Source organism: Thunnus maccoyii, chromosome 15 (genome assembly GCF_910596095.1).
Source record: "Thunnus maccoyii chromosome 15, fThuMac1.1, whole genome shotgun sequence".
NCBI lineage: Eukaryota > Metazoa > Chordata > Actinopteri > Scombriformes > Scombridae > Thunnus > Thunnus maccoyii.
In genome coordinates, this window is record NC_056547.1 from 13,489,139 (window position 1) to 13,512,216 (window position 23,078).

Below are 23,078 nucleotides of genomic sequence, written 5' to 3' on the forward strand. Positions count from 1 at the left end.
ATTCTGGACATTATTTGATATATCTTTACAGATGTGTGCTCGTATTTGTTCTGCATTTTTGGAACAGTCTTATCAGGTTTTCTATGGATTTCTGTTAAACCTGTTCCTGCAGCCTGCTGAGTTGAGACCAGCGACACCTGCAAACTGCTATCAGATATATCCACAGTTAAAATAACGTTTCTGTATTGCTGAACAAATATTCACACTGTTGAAAACGTGACATCCGTCTCATGAGTCTAAAACTGGTCTTCTGCACTGAAGATGTTGACGTTTATGTTCCTAATTTGCATCTGCACATATATAGGCTGCGCTGGATTAAAATTACATAACTGCCGATTGCATAACAGTCAAATCAGGAACAGTGTTCAATCAGGAGTGTCCTGGGGCGTTTTATCCCTTTATTTTCTATACCACTCAAGGTCATGCTGTTGCCTTCAGCCATGTGGCTCTTTCCCAGAACAGAGTATCACCTTTTATCTTACTGACCTTGAGAAACTCTGGAACGTAAAGGGCAGGATGGATATATATAAGGAGTTACAGTCTGGGTTTTCTCTGACATTCAGATGAGCATCATCATGAAGGCTCTGGTATTCCTGGCTTTGCTTGGAGCAGCATGTAAGAGATAAACCAAATCTTGTCATATATAGTAATTTTAATTCGACCATAACCATACAGTTTTAAAAACATATCAGCTGCTACAGCCACTTACATATTGTGTGTATATTTTCCTCCAAGGCAAAGATGAAGTATTTCTAGGTTTTCCATATTACATACCATCCCTTATATACTGTTGCAGTTGCTGCAGCCAAGGATGATAAGATTGTCGGAGGGTATGAGTGTCCCAGGCACTCTGTTCCCTACCAGGTGTCTCTGAACGCTGGCTACCACTTCTGCGGAGGCTCCCTCATCTCCAGCCTGTGGGTGGTGTCTGCCGCTCACTGCTATAAGTCGTAAGTACAGGAAGGAACATTTTGAATGGCTGCTTTATAGTCAAACCTCTCATTACAGCCACCTTCATATCCTCTGCAAATTGTGTTGGGATTGGAATTATATATATATATATATATATATATATATATACATATATTTTGGCCCTCTGGCCTCACTATGTGTGTAGGAGTACAGCTATGCAACAAGATAAACAGATTTCCAATAAAGGTTGAAGTAGTTGGCCTTTAAGTCTTTACTGGAAGCAGTTGTGAAACAGAGGAAACAGTCTTGGATATAACAAAAAATTCAACTGAGGTGATTGCATTCAGAAAATGGTGAGATACCATAAACAAGTTAGACCAAAGGTAATGTTAAAATGACTTCACACAGAAAGGACACTACTGTAGATTCAAAAAAGTACGGAGAAAAAAGTATCACCAATGAGAGGCCACCATTTGGTCCCCATAGAAAGTACAACACAGTAATTAATCTAGTAAACACACAGAGTCCTCTAGAGTATAAGCAAGAAGGTTAAATGAATAAATTTGCAGTAAATTCACAGTGGTAGCAACACATTAGCCTCAGACGACTAGTATAATTTAAAAACTAAATTACAAGTCACAAAAACAATCACAAAATAGCTGTAATTATAAGAGGGCAACAAGGACATTTTTGGAGTCGATAATGTTTGTCAGTGTAACATGTCGTGCAACTGCTATAGGGGGACTGTTGTGGTTTCTACTATGGTAGCAACAGAATATTTAACTGAAACCAACTGCTGGTTGCTGAATAACTGACTGAAACATGAGTGTAAACATACATTTTTAGAATTTGAGAAATTAAACTAAAACAGAAAAGGCAGCTTAAAATCCCTAAACTGCTGCTTTTGGCCACTTATCTCTCAATAGTACCCAACAAGGGCTGCCACTAATTATTTTCATTATCGATTAATCTGGAGATTGTTCTATAAAATGCCAGAAAATGGTGAAAAATGTCGATTACAGTTGTTTCCCAAAGCCCAAGACGTCCTCAAATGTCTTGTTTTTATCCAGAACACAAACATTCTACTATCAACTAAGACTAAAAAAACAGAAAATGTTCACATTTAAGAATCTGAAGGGAGAGAATTTTTGCATTTATTCTTTAAAAAATTACTCAAAGTTATTAATCGATTATCAAAATAGTTGTTGATTAATTTTTCTGTTGTTCAACTAATCAATTAATCGTTGCAGCTCCAGAAATGACACAACCTTTCTGTTACAAATAAAAAAAATATTCACAATAAATAAAACACACCCTTGATAAATTTAATAAACTTACAGGTAAATGTTTGCTGATGTCGACTACCAGATTGCTTAAATCTTCTCACTTGTGGCCACATGTTACAGGCTTACTTTAAATAAATATGATAATTTTGTAGAAATATCATATCATCATATCATACAAACAGATAGTTGAATTCAACATTTTTAAGAAAGCAGACTTTTTAAATTAACTTTCTTACCATGACCAGTCGTATCCAGGTCCGTCTTGGTGAGCACAACATCGCTGTGAATGAAGGCACCGAGCAGTGGATTGACTCTGCCAAGCTGATCAAGCACCCGCAGTACAACAGCTACAACCTGGACAACGACATCATGCTGATCAAGCTGAGCCGCCCCGCCGCCCTCAACAGCTACGTCCAGACTGTGTCCCTGCCCTCTCGCTGCCCCATGGCCGACGAGAACTGCCTGGTGTCCGGATGGGGCAACACGTCCGCCAACGGCAGTAAGTTGAGCCCGAAAGCTGAGAGGAAGAAAGAGAGGAGAGAGTTATAATGGTCTCAAATTTTCTACAACTTTACTGAAAAAAGAAATCTAGCTTCATTTGGTGGAACCCTGAACAGCCTAACCCCACACTGTGGATGTGAATGAGTCTTGGGCATATTTTCTATGATTTTATGTATTTTTCATGCATAATTCATTCATTCATTCATTTGAAAGGGATCCTTTAACAGCCAGTATGCACAGGAGGAATTATTACTACCTCTTTCAGTGTTCATATGAGCAACTGACTGTTGTTTTAAGACACACTTGAAAAATTATGAACCTATTCTTTAAGATAAGTCTAATTACATGTATTGCATGAGACCAAAAGAGGGATCAAGATCCAGACGGTCAGCATGACCTCTTCTGCCTTGGTCTACCAACAATTAAATATTTAGTCATTTACACAACAAGCAAACTGCAGAACATGTTTAGCTCTTCTTTCAGACTCAGGCATAGTCGCAACAAGTATTAGAGTCTTTATAGTGTGTGAATTGAAATGTCAAAATACATTAAACATACAAAACATAAAGTATACAAAATTCCCTTAAAACAAGTACACACTCGACACATGAGAAATGCAGTTTTTATTTTATACAAGACAAGAGATCCACTGATATTTAACAAATACTCCAAGAAAGGATGGTATTGTTCTTGTCTCAAGCTTTCAGTTTTACTTCAAAACCATCATCAGGAGCAGTTTGGTGTCAGGAAACAACAGCGTATATCAGCATCCAAAGCTCTAAACTTCATGTAAACAACTTAAGTTCCTTAGAAGCTTTTAAGAAGCGTTATATCTACTGATGAAAAAAGTTTAAGTTTTTTTATTGTATATAGTATATTTCAAGCACGCACCATATGGATTTGCAGCTCCAGATTGCTTAGATTATTTCAGAGTAGCAAGAGATTTATTGTATTATTGATTAATATGTTATTTTATAGATTAATCATTTAATTGTTAATCCATAAAATACCAGAAAATTGTTTAAAAAAAAAGCCCCTCATAACTTTCAAGGACCCCATGTGACATCCTTATATTGCTTGTTTCGTTTGACCAATAGTCCAAAACCCAACTGTATTCAATTTATAGTGACATAAAAACAGAGAAAAACAGCAAATTCTTACATTGGAGAAACTGGAATGTGTAAACATTTGCAATTTTGCTTGATAAATAACTTAAACTATTAATTTATTAACCGTCAATGGACTAATAATCCATTAATCAACTCATCACTACATTACTCATTTAACACTGATGCTCATCAGCTGAACACAGCATGTATTTAAGTTCAATGTTATACTGTTTCCTCCTTGCTCCTCAGACAACTACCCCGACAGGCTGCAGTGTCTGAGGCAGCCCATCATCGACGACAGAATCTGCAGGAACGCCTACCCCCACCTCTTCACCGACAACATGGTTTGCTCCGGATTCATGCACGGAGGAGCCAGCAGCTGCCAAGTGAGTTGGACTGAACCACTGTGAATACACAGGGAGTCAGGTGGTGCATGAGTGTGCATCTTGTCCCAGCAGTATACAGACTGTCTGACTCAGTGATATCCAGCAAACATCAAGTATACTTGCTTCTTAAACGCCCTCTGAACATGGTTTTCTGCTTTACACCTCACTTGATTGAAATTTAGTCTATACAGGTTAGAAAAAGAAGTCTGGTAAAACTAAAACTGGGAGAGTGCTAAAAGAGCAAATCATACATCGATATAAAATAGTAATAATTTTATTTCTCTTAGTAACAAACTAAGAATAAACTGATTAATCAATAATCACCTAAGAATGCCATGATATATTAATTATAAGCATGCTATGCTCATGTGATCACTAAGTAAACTACCTGTATAGAAAATATTTGTCTAAATAGTGGTTTTATAATGCCACATAGGTGGTTTTGGTATGATCATATTTTTGAGAAGGATATACCACCCAATTCTACTCACAAAACGCTGAAAATTTGTCAACCTTCAGAGATTTTGCCTCACTATTTACAGCTGATGGTAGCCATCACTTTAATATCTTTGGGTGTATCAAGAAGTCATTTTGGGCAATGTTGCAAATCCACGAGCACGACTTTATGCTTTATGGCAGTTTTAGATTTGAGATTGTAAATCTATGTGCACCTACAGGATGAAGGTATGATATTTAATTCACTGGATTAAACAAAAATCTATCTAGTAATTTTATCTATAAAAGGTTTCTCATTTTTCCCCCCCCAAAAAATGTAATATAAAATAATACATTAATATTGTGGTACATCATGAAATAAACATTTTATCTATATAAACCCCTCCTATTTTTGTGCGTAGGCGTTTTTCACATTTTAACATGTTAGAATAGAGAAAGCACAGATGTAAATAATACAATTATTGATGGCTGAGGTCCATTTAGCTGCTTCACTTCGAGGGTTCTTGGTATTGTTCATGCTGACTCATTGTCAAACTTACATATCTTACTGGGAGACTTGAATAAAACAGAGCTTTTCCCACCGTTACAAGTCAAATGTTTGCTGTGATAAAGCCTATTAACAAGCTAATGCTAAGATCTTTTTTCCCTCATTAATATAAAAATTTGGAGGAAGGAGCTCCAAAATCTAATCAGATAATTTGTTCTGTAGGGGGAATACATGAATCTATATTTATATTTTGAGTGACTGTCTCACTGTGATCATAAAATGTAAAATATACCGACTCTGACCACTGTTGTTCCTCCTCTGTCTGTGTGTGCAGGGAGACTCTGGTGGTCCTCTGGTGTGTAATGGTCAGCTGCAGGGAGTGGTGTCCTGGGGTTATGACTGCGCCATGAAAGGACACCCCAGCGTCTATGCCCGAGTGTGCCGCTACAACAGCTGGATCAGTGCTGTCATGCGCAACAACTAAACACACACACACACACACACACACAGCTGTCACACATACATCCAAGTGCAAGCAGACATTACGCCACCATACTCGGACACTCAGTTTATTTGGGACAACCTTTGTATTATTGTTCATCACTCATATACATCTCATAAATAACATCTCTATGCAATAATCTGCAAGCAACAAACAGTTGGATAAATGAATAAAATCATACTTAAGCATCCAAATGCATTTTTTTCTGTATTAAGGTTCACAGTTGTTGGCAAAACAATATTAACATGCTGTTAATTGATATTACTGCTTAGTGTTTCTGTGTCTGGTGTATCACTCAGTGTTTTTCCCATCTTAAGGCCACTGCTGTCTTGAAATTCATGACGAATTACAAGCAAAAGGCAAATCTAAAATGGCAAAACATCTATGTATAGTATTGAATTTGTACTTACTGTTGTACACATGCATCTCTATGAAATGCCCTTTGCACTGGGGTTACTGTGGGCACTGGAGTGATATGGGAGACAAGCAAACTCGAGTAAATAAGCAGTAAGGCATAACTGCATTTGACTTGTCTGGATTCTTTGCATGCATTCCTCAGATGGCGCTTTGTAAACTTCGCTGTTTCTTGTTTGCTGAGGCAACCTAAACACAGAGATAGAGAGACAGAGACGGAGAAAACAGAGGTTAAAGTCGTACAGTAATGGGAAACAGGGAAGCAGTCAGACTCAGAGAATTTAGGGAAAATACAGTAAGTGCAAATATTACAGTATAGATTTAGTTTTAATCATTGTCTTTATGGTAATAACTGACACGAGATGGATCAAACCATTCAGTGAAACTTTGATGCATTTTGATGATTTGAAATTGATTCATCATTAAATAAAATGACTCAGAATAACTGTGTACTGATTTGCAGGAGATAAATAGGACCAAACCATGCCAGGAAAATGCCAGCATGCAAGCATCTACATTTATTAACTAATTTAATTTTAGTTTTTTAATATATACATATATTTGTCATCCCTCTTTATGTAAACATTTGATAAGGTAGAGGATATAAAAAAACAGTGTCAGAACAGAGGTTAGAGAGGGAGCTGCAAATCACTCTTCTAATCAATGTGTGCATACTTTCCTTTTTATTTAAAATATGTCATTTCATTAAAAAAAATGGAAAAAGTCTGTTTGGTTAAGTCTATTTACAGTCTGTAATGTAATGTCACTGCACTGCTAGCTCTTTGTCTTTTTCAATCAAGTAATGTTGTCCTCCAGACTAAAAAGCATCTGCGACCTATTGCTTTGTACTCATGCCCATAAAGCACTTCTTGAATATGGGAGGAAGCGTCTTTAAAGCTAAAACAGGGTGTTAAGTTCCTCTTAAAAGTGACACTATATAAATTTTGAAAGATGAAATAACACACTCATGTTTTTAGAAATAAAAGGTTGTAGTCATAAGCAATAAAACACATCCATGCCCAGTTCAATACACTCTGGAATAGTCGCCTTAAATAGTCTGGCATGACCAATAACTTACTGACAGACATTTTTAGTTCATTTAGCTTACAGTGGCTGAAGTTAGCAAACCTGAGATAGATATTGCTGCATAACAGAAATTGCTGAGTCATTTCACTGACTTTATGAATCCTGCAGCACTACGTTATCCCATCAATATCACTTATGGCTATGAGGATCAGTTTAATATTAATATCAGCTAACACATATGCACTGTAGCTAATGGTATCAATAACCCACCTGACCAGCAATCCTATCCAGGTCTCTCTGGCCCTGAGGGGTAAGTCTGCGTCCGCTGTAAGTACATTAAAACATAAAACATTGATTACTTATTCAAATCAGGGCAACACAGTCTCAATATCAGCATCCCCCCTCCCTCTCCCTCATACCCATTGGGGTCCTTCTCCACCATCTTGAGGCCCTCCAGAGCTTGGAGGACCTTTCTTGCCACATTCCTAGACCCAACGCTGAAGTGGGCCGGGCAAACGCCATTCCTCTGACGGCCTCCGTAGATCTTGATCATAGAGCCAACGCCCACCCCTCCTCGCAGGTACAGGTGACGGGCTGTGGACGCTGGTGGAGACGTACAAATAGTATATATGTTGCAATATGTCCTTTAATCAAACATCAGAAATGTTCTTGACTTGCTCACCCAACAGACATGAAATCACACATTCCAACTTATCAAATGTTTGACAACCCCTCGCCACCCGCCACAGCCTCTTATACTATTGTGTGGTTTCCATGCCTGAGTAGATAACATACAGCAGCTGAGAGGACTGCGTGCAAATGCGTCCATTGTATATGTTATGGCAGGTTGGGAAAACCTCATAGAGATTACACAACTGTTTGTGTATGATCGTATATCACACTGCTTGTTAAAATAAGGTCCAGAGAGCACCAGGAGTCCTTGAGATAATACAAGGGTCTCCAGGAAAATGTGTTTCACTCATATTTTCATTTGTGCAATTTAGTATAAAATCACATGTAACAACAAAATCCTCACCTGGGATTTTTGGGACCAAATTTTAAAAAAGTGGTCCAGTCTAATTGTCATCAAAATGGGGGTCTTTGACACAGAAATGTTCGGGATACCCACTTGTAGTGCACTAACACAATATAGTTTTGGCATGAAGGAAATGATAAAATGTTTCATTTCACTAAGCTGGGGTGGTAGCAATTATTTTAATTGCTGACTATTTGAATAAATATTTGTTTTGATTAATCAACTAATTGTTTAGGGGGAAAAAAGTAAAAAAAAAAATAAGGACAGATGTCCAAGATGTTGTCCTCCAGTTGCTTATTTTATCTGAGCACCAGTTAAAGTAAAAAAGAAAACTGAAGGGAAACAGTTTGAGAGAGTAAAAAATATGCAAATCCTTACATTAGAGAAGCCAGAATCTAACATGTTTATCATTTGCTTAATTATTTTTAGTGATTTATCAACTGTTAAAATTGTTGTAAATTTATGTTCTGCCGACTGTAATAGATTAATTATTGTTTCAATAATATGGGAAACATTTCCAGTATGACCCACCTGCTCTGGTGTAAAACCAGTTGTCGTCGCAGGGAGCCAGCTCCTTGTGCCTGGCAAGCTTCACGGTGTCAACCCATTCTGGGACTTTCAGTTTGCCAGACCTGAAAAATCAATTATCAGTTGATGTGATGAATCAACTGACTAGACTGTTTCCTAAAACAACATATGGCACGGGGAAATTGGATTTATTCAAAACATATGTGTTACGTAATATGTATTTCTTAATGTATTTAAATAAGGCAGTTTGAGTGCCGATGTCTGTTGAAATGGTTGAAACCAACATGTGACAATACATGAAGAGGCGTCCTCATATGAGTAAGTACAGACAATGTAAATAATGACCATGAAATTGTGAAATAATCCAATATATGCTGATTATCCTTAAATACACAATATCAATGTTTTTGCAGGTCATTTTTTTTATTTCATTCCAGTCAGCAGTTTTTATTTCATAATTAGTAATAAAATAAAAATAAATGTGCCCTTTTTCCAAAGTCTGTTTTTATGTAAAAATGCCGTTCTTCTCAATGTGACTCTCTGTTAAAGAATAGATACATTTGTTTGTATTTAATTTTACAATTATTTATTTCATAATATCTTGTTTGTTCATTGATTTAATTTTGGGTTTCCATATCTACATGTTGAATTCAGTGACCTTCTTGAACATTATGGTCATTTTTACAGTCTCTTATAACTAACTTGTAACTTTCTGTGGTAAAATTATGAATTTACTGCACAAACAACTGTTTCACAATTTTGGCGCAAAGTTAACAGAGCCAGTATGAGTGAACATTCAGACAAAATACATTTGTTTGTATGTATTCATAAAATTATTTATTTCATAATGCCTTATTTATTCATTAATTGTGAAAACATGAACTCAAGACAATCATGTTGTTGAGTTGTATATGGCATTACCGTATTAGTGTGGCACTAAAAAGACTGTAACGTTGAAAGATATCTACTTGATTTGACTCATTTGGGTGGCTGAAGCTTCATATCAGCTTCAAATAAACTTTTAAATACATTTTTGCACAAAAGGAAGACTGTGGATTTTGTCTCCCATCACTAACATTGTAAGTGCATTATGATGGGATCCTCTTTACAGGGCTGCAACTAAAGTTTATTTTCATTACCAATTAATCTGTCTATTATTTTCTCGATTAATCAATTAGTTGCTTGTTCTATAAAATGTAAGAAAATGGTGAAAAATGCCAAATCCGTTTCCCAATTTCCTTTTGTCCAACAGTCCACAACCCAAAGATATTCTGTTTACTGTCATAAAGGACTAAAGAAACCAGAAAATATTCACATTTGAGAAGCTCAAATCAGTGAATTTTGACTTTTTTTTTTTAATGATTCAAAATGATGAATGGATTATCAAAATAGTTGGTAATTAATTTAACAGATGGCAGCTACTCCTTTAATTGATTAATCATTGCAGCTCTAAATGATGATGGCAAAAAAAAAAAACATTTCATTGTTCATTTGGGTGTCTGCTTGTTGTTTTAAGACAGTCTTGAAATATTGTGAATTGTTAAAGCTGTGGTTCTCAAACTTTTTCACATCAAGGACCCCTAAACTGACAAACTAGAGCACGAAACTCCATCTAATACAATTTTTGCTTTTAGATGTTTTATTACAGAAAGTGTATGAAACCCATGACCAAAATAGTCACACATTATGTCACTGTGTTACTTATAGATGGAATTATAGAAATATATAATCATATATATGAAAATAAATGACTCCCCTTTTTGCTGGTGACCCCTAGGAGGCCCCTCACGGACCCCACTTTGAGAACCACTGCTTTAAAGTCTCTCAGGTCTGCTTAAAAACATGGAATTCCCCTTCACCTTATTATAAATGAGGAAAATAAAGACCTTCAGCTTCAACTAAATAAAAATACATTGTATTTTCTCACTGTTATTTACATGCGCCATCATGGTGTGTGATTGACAGGTGGATATCAGCCAGTCATGCAGTATGTAGGCTGTTCTTTTTTCTTTTCTTTTTTTTAAGCCTAACTTACTTTTTGAGGAAAGCTGACAGCGCCCTGACAAAGTCCTGCTGGTTGACATCTTTCACCGTGACACTAGGCATCTGAAAAGCGAGTTGAAGTCAAAGGTGAGCTTAAAAAAAATCACAATTTAAAGCGGTTTTAATTAGAGCCAGAGATGCACCGCGCGCCGCAGCCGTTAGAACTCTATGCTAACGTTAGCTACCAACCCAGCTAGCTACACTAACTGACAGCAGTTGAGTTGTAACGGCTCTGGCAGTTACCCGTACACACAGCCCCTTATATTATCCAGTAATAATAAATATATTACATGTCATATACCTTTGCAAAAGCCGGCAGCCAGGCGCTTTGGGATGGAGTTTGTTTGGTCCCAGTGGCTAATGCGGAGAAGCAGCAGAGGCAAGGATGCTGAGCAGGGAGGGAGGGAAGGAGACTGCCCTCATTTGGGAAGGATGATACTGTAGCCTGAATTAACCTCGCCAACTTGAAATTCCTGCTTAACTCAGCCCTTAAACTAAAGTGACTCAAACGTTAACGGTAATATTCCTATTTTCTAATTAACCATGCGGTTTATATGCCTCACATATGTGTCAAATTGATGTTTAAAGTGTGATTTTTTTTTTTTTTTCACTTTGGATGCTGAGTGTTAGCGATACCCGCTGAAACCCACCAGAGGGTAGTGTTGTTGTGGTTAGTTTTTTTCATATCTCTGGCCCCATTTCTCTGTTTTATCAGACTCAAAAGGCTTTTCAAGAAGTGTGGTGCAGTCAGCAGCAGACGAGGAGAAAGAAGACAAACAGTGGAGATTTGGTAACGTTAACCCTTTAGTAGTTTATTGTTTTTTGTTGTTTTTTTTAACCCGGCAGGCAGCATTAACTGTCTGAGTCAACATGTTGCTTTGATTTGCAGAATAGAGATTTGCACACTGGGTTTATAAAAATGTGCTTATTTATAGCTTAAAAGAAATTCAGAGATGAATGTACATTATGATAGAACTCAGATCACACTTTTCATAAAATGTAATCGCTTTCTTTCATCATCATGTGGTGACTGTTTGCTGCAGTGGCAACGTAACCTCACTTATAATATGCCATCTAACATTCAGGCTGGTGTCCAGGCCTGTGTTTTGCCAAGGTGACTGCTGCCCTTGGACGACAAAGCAGTACGCAGCGAGTATCAGTATTTTATTAATAAAGGCTTTCATTCCTGGCATTAAGAGAGACTACAGAAAAAGCTTCCTAGCCAAGGTGACAAGGTATTCAGAACATTTCTACAAAGATTTTAACCTGCCGTGACCCTCCTTGCCTTTCCTCTGTCTTCACATCTGTTTAAGTAATGGAATGTAAAAAAACAATTACGCTTGAATTATCACACAGTTTCATTCATACCACATCCTCTGCTTACCTGTCACAAAGTCTGCTGGCAACCTTTAAACCAAATTGAAATTCAACACAACCACAAAATGTGTGCACTAGCAGTAAATATAAAAACCTCTCAGGTTTACTGTATCTATGTTAGTGACTCTGCTTTAAAGGCACTAAAGCAACTGTCTGACATGCCACGCAGGTTAAATCCTACAAGAGCTGCAACTAATGGTTTGGGTTTTTTTTTTTTACTGTTGTTTAGTCTGTAGATTATCAGTCATTTGCAGTATATAATGTAAAAAATAATATCAAATGTCAATTACAAGTTTAAGAGATCAAGGAATGAATAATTCTGATGTATAGCAAATAGACTCCCAAAGTATATATTTAATAGCGATGTGAAAAACAGAAAACAAGCATTTTTAAAGATGTGACCAACAAATGTTGAGTATTTTAACCAGATTAACTGACTGAAGTGATTAATTTTCAGAAATACATTTTTAATTTTCTGTTAATGTCCTGATGAATGGATGAGCAAATTTCTTTTAGCATTAAAAAATGATCTAAAAATATAAACTGAGCCAAATCCAATGTGTGTATATCTTAACTGCATGCTAGGTAAAACAAAATGGACAGGAAGATGCTTTGAGAGCTGATGCAATTACAGTATTGGTAGCCGATTAATTGATTAGTAAATCAAGAAAAAATCAACTTGTGAGAACTTTGATAATTGATTCATTATATTTGTCATTTATCAAGTAAAAGTACCAAACTAGTTACAGCTTCTCAAATGGGAGGAGTTGCTGCTTTGTAACTCCATTTTGAATCCCATTTGGTTTTTGATTGTTAAGCATATAAAGGCATTTTGTAACACGTGCTGGGATTTTATCATAATTTTGACATTTTTTTTGACCGAATGATGAATTAAAAGAATAATTAAACTAATAATTTCTTGCAGAACTATTTACATTGTAACTTGTCTCCAAAGCATTGCTTAATTTTCACTTGTTTAGTTATGAGTAGCAGTAGTAGTTTTACATTATAAAATGCTGAAAATATAGTGAATCCCTGTAGTTTTAATTATTTCTTCCCCTTGCCCCCAAAAAGTCATTTATTTCTTTTCTTGTATGTCGGCTAACATCATATGCGGATTACCACCAGTGTGTGAAACATTGCATCTAAAGCCAAGGTAGATGAATGTGTGTTTACAAATGTGCAGACATGTTCATACGCACACACACACACACACACACACACACACACACAGAGCAGCCCTGTGCTCTCTCTGTCAGCCCGTCTAAGCTTCTTCCCCTCCCCCCCCTCTCAACATCTCTCTCCCCTTTTTTGTCCCCCTCGCCCTCTCCTTTTCCCTCCCGCTCGCTCTCTCTCCTGCCTGTTAGCACTATTTCGAGAGAGAGAGAGAGAGGCAGAGACACACAGATGCGCAGTTAGAGAGAGAGAGAGGGAGAGAGAGGGGAGGGGAAAGCAGACAGGATTTAGAGTTCAAGTGCACGTGCAGAAAATAGGCTGAATAGAGGAGAGACGGAGCAGAAAGGAAACCAGGAAAAGGAACGGCAGGGGCGGGAGACAAAGCACACAGTAGCTCTTTCTCTTCTTCTTTCTTCCTCTCTATTTTCTCCTCACAGAAAGAGAAGGTATTAGCCTTGGACTGAAGGGGTGAAAAAATGAAAAGCACAAAATTCGAATACCGTGAGTGTAAAAAAAAAAAAAAAAAAAAAAAAAAAAATGTATTCCTATTCCTGCCCCCTCCTCTTTCCTCTCCCCACCGACACACTCCTCCTCTATCCCTCCCTCTTGGATATTTCCCCAGTCTCTCTCTCTCTCTCTCTCTCTCTTTCTCTCTCTTTCTCTCTGGCTCTCCTTTCTCTCCCCTCCCACCTCTTCACATACACACATGCACACACCCCGGACTCCTTCCCACTCCTTCCCCTCACGCGCGCTTACTATCCACTTTCACTGGAGACCGACCGCAACGAGCTCGGTTTTTTACCTTCTTTTTCTTTTGCTGCCATTCTTTGCCTTTTGGTTATTCCCTCATATACGGAGGCAACACCACACAGACGCTTCACCCCTACTATGCGTGGCGCCCCTGAAAAACGCAGGCCGTGGATTGTCCCTGCGTTAGACTGCATGCCACAAACCTCTTGTCCTTTTCCTGTAAACAGTTTTTTTTCCTATTCTTCTGCAGTTTTTTTTAAACAATTTGAACTCCTGTTAAGAAACCCTTTTTTAAAAAAAATCTGTATTCTGAAGTGGGAGCTGAGGGTGAAGAAAAGGAAAAAGAGTGTCCGATGAATGGACAGATGAAGGGGACAGAGGAAAAGAATGAGGGGAAAATGGAGAGCATGGTCTGCGGGAGAAAGCGAGAAAGACAGAGAAAGAGAGAGAGAGAGAGAGAGGTAGGAGAAAGAGTACCGGCACTGGCAAGAAAAAACGGGAGGGGGAAGAGAGAAGAAGGGGGACCAGTAGGGGATAGACTTAGGAAGGAGGGACGGCTGGATAGGAATTGGCAAAATCGCGGGAAAAAGGAGAAAAAACAAAACTCCAGAATCGCAAGAAACTGGACTTCTCTCCAAACTCACGCTCGCACTCTCTGGTCGCCTTTGATTTTTGTTTTTTGACATGATTTTTCATCACTTCTCCGGCCACCCTCTCATTCATCTGTGAGTATACTGTATGTACATGTCCTTTTTGCTTTTCCATACATGCATCCTCCCTTTCGTTTTTTTTTTTCTTCTTTTAAGCATTCTCCTCTCCCCCGCCTTGCCTTCATATCGCCCACTTGATTTTTCAACTCTCCTCTTTTTTTTTTTTTTTCTTGTTTGAAAAATGTGTTCCCTAGGTTGCTAATCCCCCCATCCTGTTCATCTATCCCATCTCGCGCTCCACCTCTCTCTCTCTCTCTCTCTCTCTTTCACTGTCTTTCTCTCTTTTCTCCTTCGGCTCCTCTTTATCATGGGTTATCTCTGTTCTCTTTGCCTCTCCTTGAAGGATTACCTCTGCTCACATTTAGATGAGGGCTTTAGAAAGGGATCACTGAGCGCACCCAGTTTTAGGGGGCCCATACATGGGAGGCTAGCACATGAAGGAGGCAGGGTGTGTGCATTTGTGTGTATCTGTATCTGTCTGTATTAGTCATGTGTATCTGTGAGTCTGTGCATGTGTGTGTGTGTGTGTGTGTGTGTGTGTTAGTATGTTGGGGTGTGTGATTTAGAGTTAGCCGGCAGTGGCGGCTGGTCACTCCTGCTTACGCATGCGTGGATTTGCACAATCACGTTTCATATTCAAGGAATGATTGTGCGACGTTGTTAGTTATAAAACGCACAGAAATGAACGGCGAGTCGTTAAAATGAGGTGAAAAAGAGAGGTGAAAATGCTGTAAGTACTGCAGGGTTTCTTCTTCTTCTCCATTTTTTTTTTTTACTCCTCCCATGCTTCAACCCCCTTTTTCTATCCCATCTTCCATCCGTTCATCCGGGTATCCCCAATCTATCTGTCGGTCCGCCCGTAAAGACAAAAACCTACAGTCCAAGATGTGGTTCGGTATCAACAAAAGATGAGGGTGGATTTATTCCAGGGCCTAAGCTAAGTAACAAACTGGAGTCAGTTTCAACAAGTTTTCTCGTTTTTATAACCTACGCATTTGGTCAAGATTACTTTTTTTTGATGGGGTGAAGTTACAGGTACTGTAAAGATGGAGGCTTTTGTACAAATGATTGCGTAAATGTTGCATATCTGTGATGTCGACAGTAGTGGATAATAATGCGTTATTGTACTGTAAGTACAGTAGGAATAACGCTGGGCAGCAGGCGGAGGCATAGGATACATAACACAAGTCTGCTATCGTCCATTTGTGGTCTATCCGCTTTAACCTCCGTGGAATATACCTTTTTCTCCCGCAGTATCAGCCTCAGATATCTCCTGGCATCTCTTTCCTTTCCCTTTTTTCCTTCTCCTGTGTTTTATATATGCCTACTCTGTTTTTTTATTTACATATCCTCCTGTTATCTCTGCCCACATTTTCTCTATCACTCGCCACAGTTTGTTATCTGTATCCAAGATTGCTCACTGGTATCGTTTCGAGGAGAGCGCATATATATGTGTGTTTTCCTCTGCTGTCGACAATTTTTATTGGTGTACAAGTGTGTGTTACTTGAAACGATAAGCCCTGAAACACCTTTTTGATTGTTTGCGCTAGTTTCTGGCATCTGCCGGGTTTAAAATCTGTTCTTTATGAATGGAGCGAGGTTATTTAAGTTATACGAGGACACGCTTGTCAAAAAAAAGTTTTGATTAAAAAGGGGGCACCTCTGAGGACATTTAAAAAAAAATACATACTGTAGATATGGTTAAAAAAGAGAACCTAATTGTATAGTCAAGGCCGTTAGATAACAGTTACTGGCCTAGTTTTCTAATAACGTGCAGTGTCGAAATGTGTGCTGAATTCATTTACATTCAGTCATTTGATAATACACAATGATATGACATTTATGGGCAGACAGCATCACTGCATTCTGTGATAAGCCAAGGGGGGAGGACGCTTTTGTTTAGTGGCGTCGCGGGCTCGACCTTTCTGTGACCTCCACTGTAGCTCTCAAGAAAATGAAGGGGAAATTCTTTGATGTCAAAATTTTGCGGGAATCCATCGTCTGGGATTTTCAGCTAAAGACACAAGAAGGTTAAAGAGAGATAATACCCCACCCCCCCCTCCCCTCCCAGAGCTCTCAACTTGCTCTTATTTGTTTTCAAATTTGACTTTTACTCTACCAAACCTGCCTAGCACATTTGATTCCACTCCTGAGGGGATTTGATGGTAATGCCAGTGTAGTGGGACCCCCAGGTTATGAAATATTACTCAGACAGACCTGGTGTTATGTAATCTTACATAACTGAGGCGGCAGCTCAGCAGGCTCGTGATCAGGGGCTCTGGAGGAGAAGCTATATGGGTCTGCTTATGGTATGAACTCACTGGCAGGGTCAACACACTCCTGAATACCTGGCCCTTAAAGGGGAAGAGGCCCTGGTTGCTTAAAGATACTGCAGTATCCACACATATGGACTTGAGTGCCTGACACCTAAAGTCTGAGGAAGTAGAACAACGTCACCTATAGCAGAAACAGTTTGCTGCAGGCTGTTTGTGTCTTTAGTAATTTTATGTACATTTCTGTGTAATTAGGCAAAACTAATCTAATCCTATTTAAGCTACAGACTAACTCTTATGTCCTAAATTAACTTCACTCATCTCTGATTCAATTCAAACTCGAATCTAATTATTGGTTTGCATCAGAAGTGTACACCCTTTTAAGATTAGTCTATCCAAAACTTGCTTATATCTTCACACAATATGTTACAAATATTAAAGGCACTACAGTCCAGCGCCATTCCCATGATTCTCCACCAGCTCCAGTTCTTCTGTGAATCTCGTGTGTTTCTCATTCATAATTGATGACATTCAACCGCAGCATACATTAATGGATCGAACAGACCTCAGGAATTCCCATGCAAGTTGCCATTGTGTATAGCAGGTTTGAATTTGTGCTGCTGAATTTGTGTTTCCCTAGCTGGAAACTGACAAACCGACTAGTGCTCGTACCGGAGCCAAACAGCCCTGGTGTGAAATACGGATAGGACAATGAAACGACTGGAAGAATCAGAAGTGCTGCATTTGGGGATTTAGGTTGAAAAAGATCTTAAAGTAACAATAGAAACAATTTTATATGTATACTGTCTGATATTGTTATATGTATATCACCATTTTCACTCATTTAATTGAAGTAATCACAAGGTTGAATATACAGTAAAGGTACTGTGAATTAAAGTGAAGAAGAAGGCTGGATCCAGGCTAGCTTAACAGACAAAAATCATGTTTCTAATGATAAAACAAATAATGTAGTATATATTTTTCTGTTTTTCAGATTCAGCCTTTGAGACAACCACAGCTTTTTCATTGAAGACAGGATTTTTTATCAGGTAAGAATATATTTTCAGTACATTTCTTTTATTTAAAAAGAATCCAGAATAAGCAGCGTATCCTGCACCTTTCTTTTTGTCCCAAAAGATTTAGCCTACGTATAGTTTTATGTAAAATCGAGTGCTTTACTGACCAGATTTTTTGCTTAATGGCACTCAGCAGTCAGGAACACTTGGTCAGCCATTTTAGTCTGTGGCCCGATCGAAACGTCGATGCACCATCAGAATAATTGAGTTACTCTTCCCTGAGTCATTCTGTCGTGATTAACCTCACAGATATGTGCTAACTGTGGGCCGACGTGAAAGCAGCAAGCAGACAATCTTTCATTTTGCTAGCACGCCCGTTTGAGTCAGTTTGCTGTAACACTGTTGGCTGTGACTTATCTTAGTAAGCAACAAGTGGAAGGGTCATCTGTTGGTCACGTCCCGATTATCAGATGTTGTTGAAAAGTGAGAGAGTTTGGGTATAAAGAGCGGCCTGTGGTCTAGCCTTGAAGCTAGCTTTGGAGATGCCTCACATTACATTTTCGTCTTTGTGCTGATGTCACCCCCATGCCCCCAGTCCAGCAGCAGGAGAATAAGAGCTACATTCTGCCTCCGTGACACAATAGAGCCCTTCTTGCCCTGATATTCTCACAATGTGTTTTTGCAGGGCCCTGTGCACACACATGCACACACATTCTTCCCTGGCGGCACAGACCGTTGATTCAGAGCTGGTGGAGCTGCGTACTTCACCTGATATTTCAATTCTTGTAGAAGGTGTTTGCTCAGAGATTTGTAGCAGTTTGCTCCCACTTTCAAGAAGCATGTTACAAATAAGCTGCGGTTCCTTTATTTCCAGATTCATTCGCAAGCAGACACTCAAAATCGGATATGTTAATGCTTTCTCTATAGTAATATCAGCAGCATGTGTACACGTCTGATAGTTGAGCTGATATTTTTCATTGGTGTAGCACGCTCAGTGACGGAGAAGCCATGTAAGCCACTGCAGTACAGTATGGTGGTGTGGCATGGGTTAACGTCTGAGGACCGGAGGAATGTGTCCGGGTCGACGGGGAGAATTCCTCAGTCCTGCGCGACTAGGTCACTGCACTGACAAGAGTCTGCCACCTATTTTAGCATGCGCACTGCCGCCCTGCGCCTCCGTCTCATTGCTCTCCTCTATCTCTCTCTCTAATGCTCTGTGCCTGTCTTTCTCTCTCTCTCTCACCCCTCTTTTTCCTCGTGTCTGGCTCCAAGTCTATCTTTCTTTCTCTCCTTCCTCTCTCTCTCTCTCTCTCTCTCTCTCGTTTTCCACCATTTCATCTTTTGTTCTTCCTGCTCGCTCTTTGTCTGTCTCTGTCTCTCTCTTGTGTCTCTTTTAGTTAATCTGTCTGTCTGTCTTTCAGTCACGCCGTCTATTTTGCTGTCCTACTTTGCCTCGTGCTTTTCTCACTGTTCGTTCTGTCTTTTATTTGTCCCCGTGCACTTTCTGTTCCTGTTTTTCTTCTTCTTCAAATATTCATGCCTTTAGGTATTTATACTCTAAACGTCATTATTCTGTCGTTGTCTGGTTTATCCGTTCTGCAACCCTTCACCCTCCTCTCTTTTTTTTTTTGTGTCAAGTCTGTCTTGCTCTTTTTCTGTGGCACATTGAGTTCACTGCCGCAGATGCTTTCAAGAGGACATGGCGGGCGGGAGTGCAGGGGAGTGAGACAAAAAAGATGTAGACATATACATTCTCTGTATTCTTGTGAACACGGCACTGGCAAGCTTGTTATTAATGCAGTGCAGTAGCATGCGTATGGTGCCTGGTGGTGCTGGTCATGTATGATTTATACGGTGTGTTCCCACACAGAGGCAGAGGGGCTTCAGACCAGCTATCTGTATCCCTGAGTGAAGGAGTTTGTAGAGTCTCACCTCTTCATTGGCTGACAGCGGGGGTGACAGACAGACCCCCAGGTACGGGAGCGTTTCCACTGATGGCAGATGTGGTGATTTGACACACTCTGAACCTGGCGCACATGCTCACTGAACAGAAGCACATTTCTCTCTTTCGCACAGATGTAGACTGCACAGTTTTATACCTCAAGACATTTGATGGGTGGATTTTTTTAGACATTTTAGAGACTAAACCATGATTAGATGAATTAAAAAAAAGTAATCAACAGATTAATCGATAATAAGCCCTGATACATATACATATAATCATTTTTTAGCATACTTTTCTGTCATAGACCAGCGTACCAAACCATCTGAACTATTCTTGCATGTTAAAATATTTAATACCCATCTTGTAGTTTGTTTAGGCTAAAGCTGTCTATCTGAATTATGAAGTGAAGACTTTAATTCCATAAAATATGTATTCAACATTTCAGGCATGTTCAGACACCGACTGTGACGAAGTGATTGCACAATACATTAAGATTATGTGTCAGCTGTGTGCGAGATACTGACTAAACAATTTCAGATAACCAAAATTTCCAAATTCGATTCGGATTTTGAACGAAGCTCCTCAAATGCCGTTTAATTTAGCTCCGGGAGTCTGTGCGTGCGTGTCTGTGTCGGCCGGGCCCGCCACCAAGCACCTAAAGCCCTGGCAGTTTCAGACAGTGAGGGGAGGTGAGACGTGAGTAATAGCAGTGACTGATGATGTCACAGACAGCATCGCGCCGCTTCAGCTGCCCCCCTGACCCGGCTTTAGGATGGCGGCAGCAGTGCACAAGCACCCGTGGGTAACACACGCCAAAGCACATTAGAGGCACGGAGATGGAGAGAGGCGGGGATGGAACACACAGAACACAGCTCAGGGGGACAGAGAGAGAGAGAGAGAGACAGACAGACAGAGAGACAGACAGAGAGGGGGGAGGTTGTCAGATTAAAAAAAGAGAGAGAGGAAGAAAAGCTGAGAGACATGGCGATGTTTGCTTCTCCATGCTTTTTTTTTTTTTAGCAGACTGTCTGGTTGGAGTTGATGTTCTACATCACTGCCTCAGGTATCTCTCACTGTCTCTCTCTCTGTCTGTCTGTCTGTCTGTCTGTCTGTCTCTCTCTCTCTTCAGCTATCTCTGTGGGGTTTTACTTCCTCTATCAGATAAGCCAAAATGGAAAATGAGTCTTCGCATGAAACAAAGCCAACTTATAATTAGTGCAGAAACAATCAGTCGATTATTTAATGAAACAATAATGTTTGAAAGTCATTTATTAGGGAAACATGTTAAACGTTTGCTGATTTCAACTTCGCACATATGAAGTCTTTTCTTTTTAGTTTTGTACAGTTGAGCAGACGAAGTAAGCAATTTGAAAATGTCAAGTTAGGTTTGTGATAAATAATCATTAGTCATTTGGATCTTTTTCTTTTTCTCTCATGTTCCTTTTCTCACACATAACAGATTACACACACACACATTTTTATCTGCAGCCTCCGTCTCTCTCTCTCTCTCTCTGCCTCCCTCTTTATCTCGTTTGTATCCATGGTCACTGTCTCTCAACTTTACTCACTGTGCGAAAATTGCCAAAGGTGAAAATGATAGTGTGAGTTCAACAAGAGTGAAATGAGCGACAGTGATGTGGTTGAAGGACTGCTGAGCTCACCGCTTCAGACATTATTTCCCGTACTGAAGTCTGATAGATTGACTCAGAAGGCAGCTGTCGCAGGCTGCAACTCCTCTCACCCAGTCCCTCCTTTGCTCCACTGGGTCCGTTGGGTTCTGCAAAGTATGCAATTTATGATGATTCATATGAAGCGTTGTACCATTTATGTAGCACAGAGACACACTAAAAGACAATACAACGTATGATCTATAATCTGACTGCTTTGATGTATATAAACTGAGAGAAATTTCTCACTGTCTAATACAGTCATGGCTAAACTGTAAATCCACATTATATGCTAGCTAAAATGATTAGTTTATTATTTATTAGTAAAATGAAAATTTGAAAATTAGCCTGCAACAACTTTGATAATCCACTAAAATGCCAAACATTCTCTGTCCCAGTGTGAATATTTGCTGGTTTTCTATGATAGTAAAATGAATTACTTTGGATTTTGAAAAGTAAATCAGACAAAACATGCAACCTTGATTTGCCGGAAAATGTAATCGACAGTTTTCTTACATTTTTGAGACCAAAATGACCAATCATTAATGATATTAACTGTTAGTTGCAGATGTAGCTTATTAATCACAGTTATAGCTGTGATGATTATAATAATGAGTTAAATTGTCATCGTTGATCCGTTTTTAATGATAGGGGAATATAGCCAAAATGTGAATTAAGTGAAGTTTTAATTGTGAGAGCTAAATTTCCAACATAAAATTTCAGCTGGTTATTTGGACATCCCTTACTCATTTCTGTAATATTTTTGTTGCATGTATAAGTTATCATTATAACTTTCTTCCAAACCTAATTTTCCAACAGAATAGGAAAAATTAACAGCTTTTACTGAGCACATTAGACTCTTAGCTGATTATACTGTAAAAGATTTAATGAAACCCAATTAGATCATAGTTTACAAGGTCAAACATATGTAGCTGGATGTGAAATTTAACCTGATGCTCTCTAAATACTTACAGTATGAAGCTAACATTAACCGCCAATAAAATCTGTCTCATAGTATTCAATGCTATTCATGCTTCTCCTTGAAGGGGAATCCATGGCTATATGTAGTCTCTCCAATTAAACAATATCCCTTACAGCGTACAGTATTTTCTCTAAGGCATCATAGATACGGCACTCAAAGCTAACTGAGGTATGTATCATTGAAATCCATCTCAAGAGCTGAGGAACCTTGAGCTGGTAGCGGAGAGTGCCCGTTCACAAGCACTCAGCGCCCATGTGTTTGTTTTCGCCACTATCACTTCAAAGTCTCATTCAGTACCGACTCCCAAAATGGCTCTTGATGCTTTGATCTCACAGCCGAGAGATGAGCAGATACACAAAGCTAAGCAATCCTGTTAGCAATTTCAAGGCGATACTCCGAGTGAAAGAATCTCAATTTTTTTTTTTTTTTTTTCCCAGCATAGGCAGAAATCACTGCTCTGGTATGATATACTGTATCTCACCAATAAATAGACCTG

General features: G+C 39.0%; 3 protein-coding genes across 10 annotated transcripts in view; 2 read left to right on the forward strand and 1 right to left on the reverse strand.

The window, feature by feature from the left end:
- Positions 1–575: 575 nt before the first annotated feature.
- On the forward strand, positions 576–2,747 carry LOC121913504 (trypsin-3-like). Its single transcript, XM_042436162.1, has 3 exons — positions 576–587; positions 757–950; positions 2,432–2,747. Exons 1-3 carry the CDS (start codon positions 576–578, stop codon positions 2,745–2,747), a joined length of 522 nt encoding a protein of 173 aa, XP_042292096.1.
- On the reverse strand, positions 2,631–11,073 carry LOC121912878 (40S ribosomal protein S19). Of its 2 annotated transcripts, XR_006100168.1 has the most exons (8): positions 10,988–11,073; positions 10,679–10,749; positions 8,647–8,747; positions 7,499–7,682; positions 7,350–7,404; positions 6,050–6,242; positions 5,434–5,617; positions 2,631–2,715 (listed from the first exon to the last, which is right to left on the reverse strand). XR_006100168.1 is itself a non-coding variant. In XM_042435403.1 (6 exons), exons 2-6 carry the CDS (start codon positions 10,747–10,749, stop codon positions 6,195–6,197), a joined length of 459 nt encoding a protein of 152 aa, XP_042291337.1. In that variant the 5' UTR covers positions 10,988–11,073; the 3' UTR covers positions 5,632–6,194. The 2 variants fall into 2 exon arrangements, 1 of the variants encoding a protein (XP_042291337.1); XM_042435403.1 differs by lacking the exons at positions 2,631–2,715; positions 5,434–5,617 and having other exon boundaries at positions 5,632–6,242.
- The window catches only part of LOC121912876 (chromosomal protein D1-like), a 42,640-nt gene continuing 30,247 nt past the window's right edge, over positions 10,686–23,078 (forward strand). The window contains exons 1-4 of one of the 7 annotated variants that reach the window (XM_042435396.1): positions 10,686–10,773; positions 11,402–11,476; positions 17,967–18,021; positions 19,859–19,962. The gene's annotated coding sequence lies outside the window, so the exon portion shown is untranslated. Of the gene's footprint in view, positions 10,774–11,111; positions 11,204–11,401; positions 11,477–11,809; positions 11,829–13,201; positions 13,220–14,542; positions 14,715–15,716; positions 15,735–17,966; positions 18,022–19,858; positions 19,963–23,078 lie in introns of those variants that run through there. The other 6 variants (XM_042435394.1, XM_042435397.1, XM_042435398.1 and 3 more) reach the window with 6 other exon arrangements.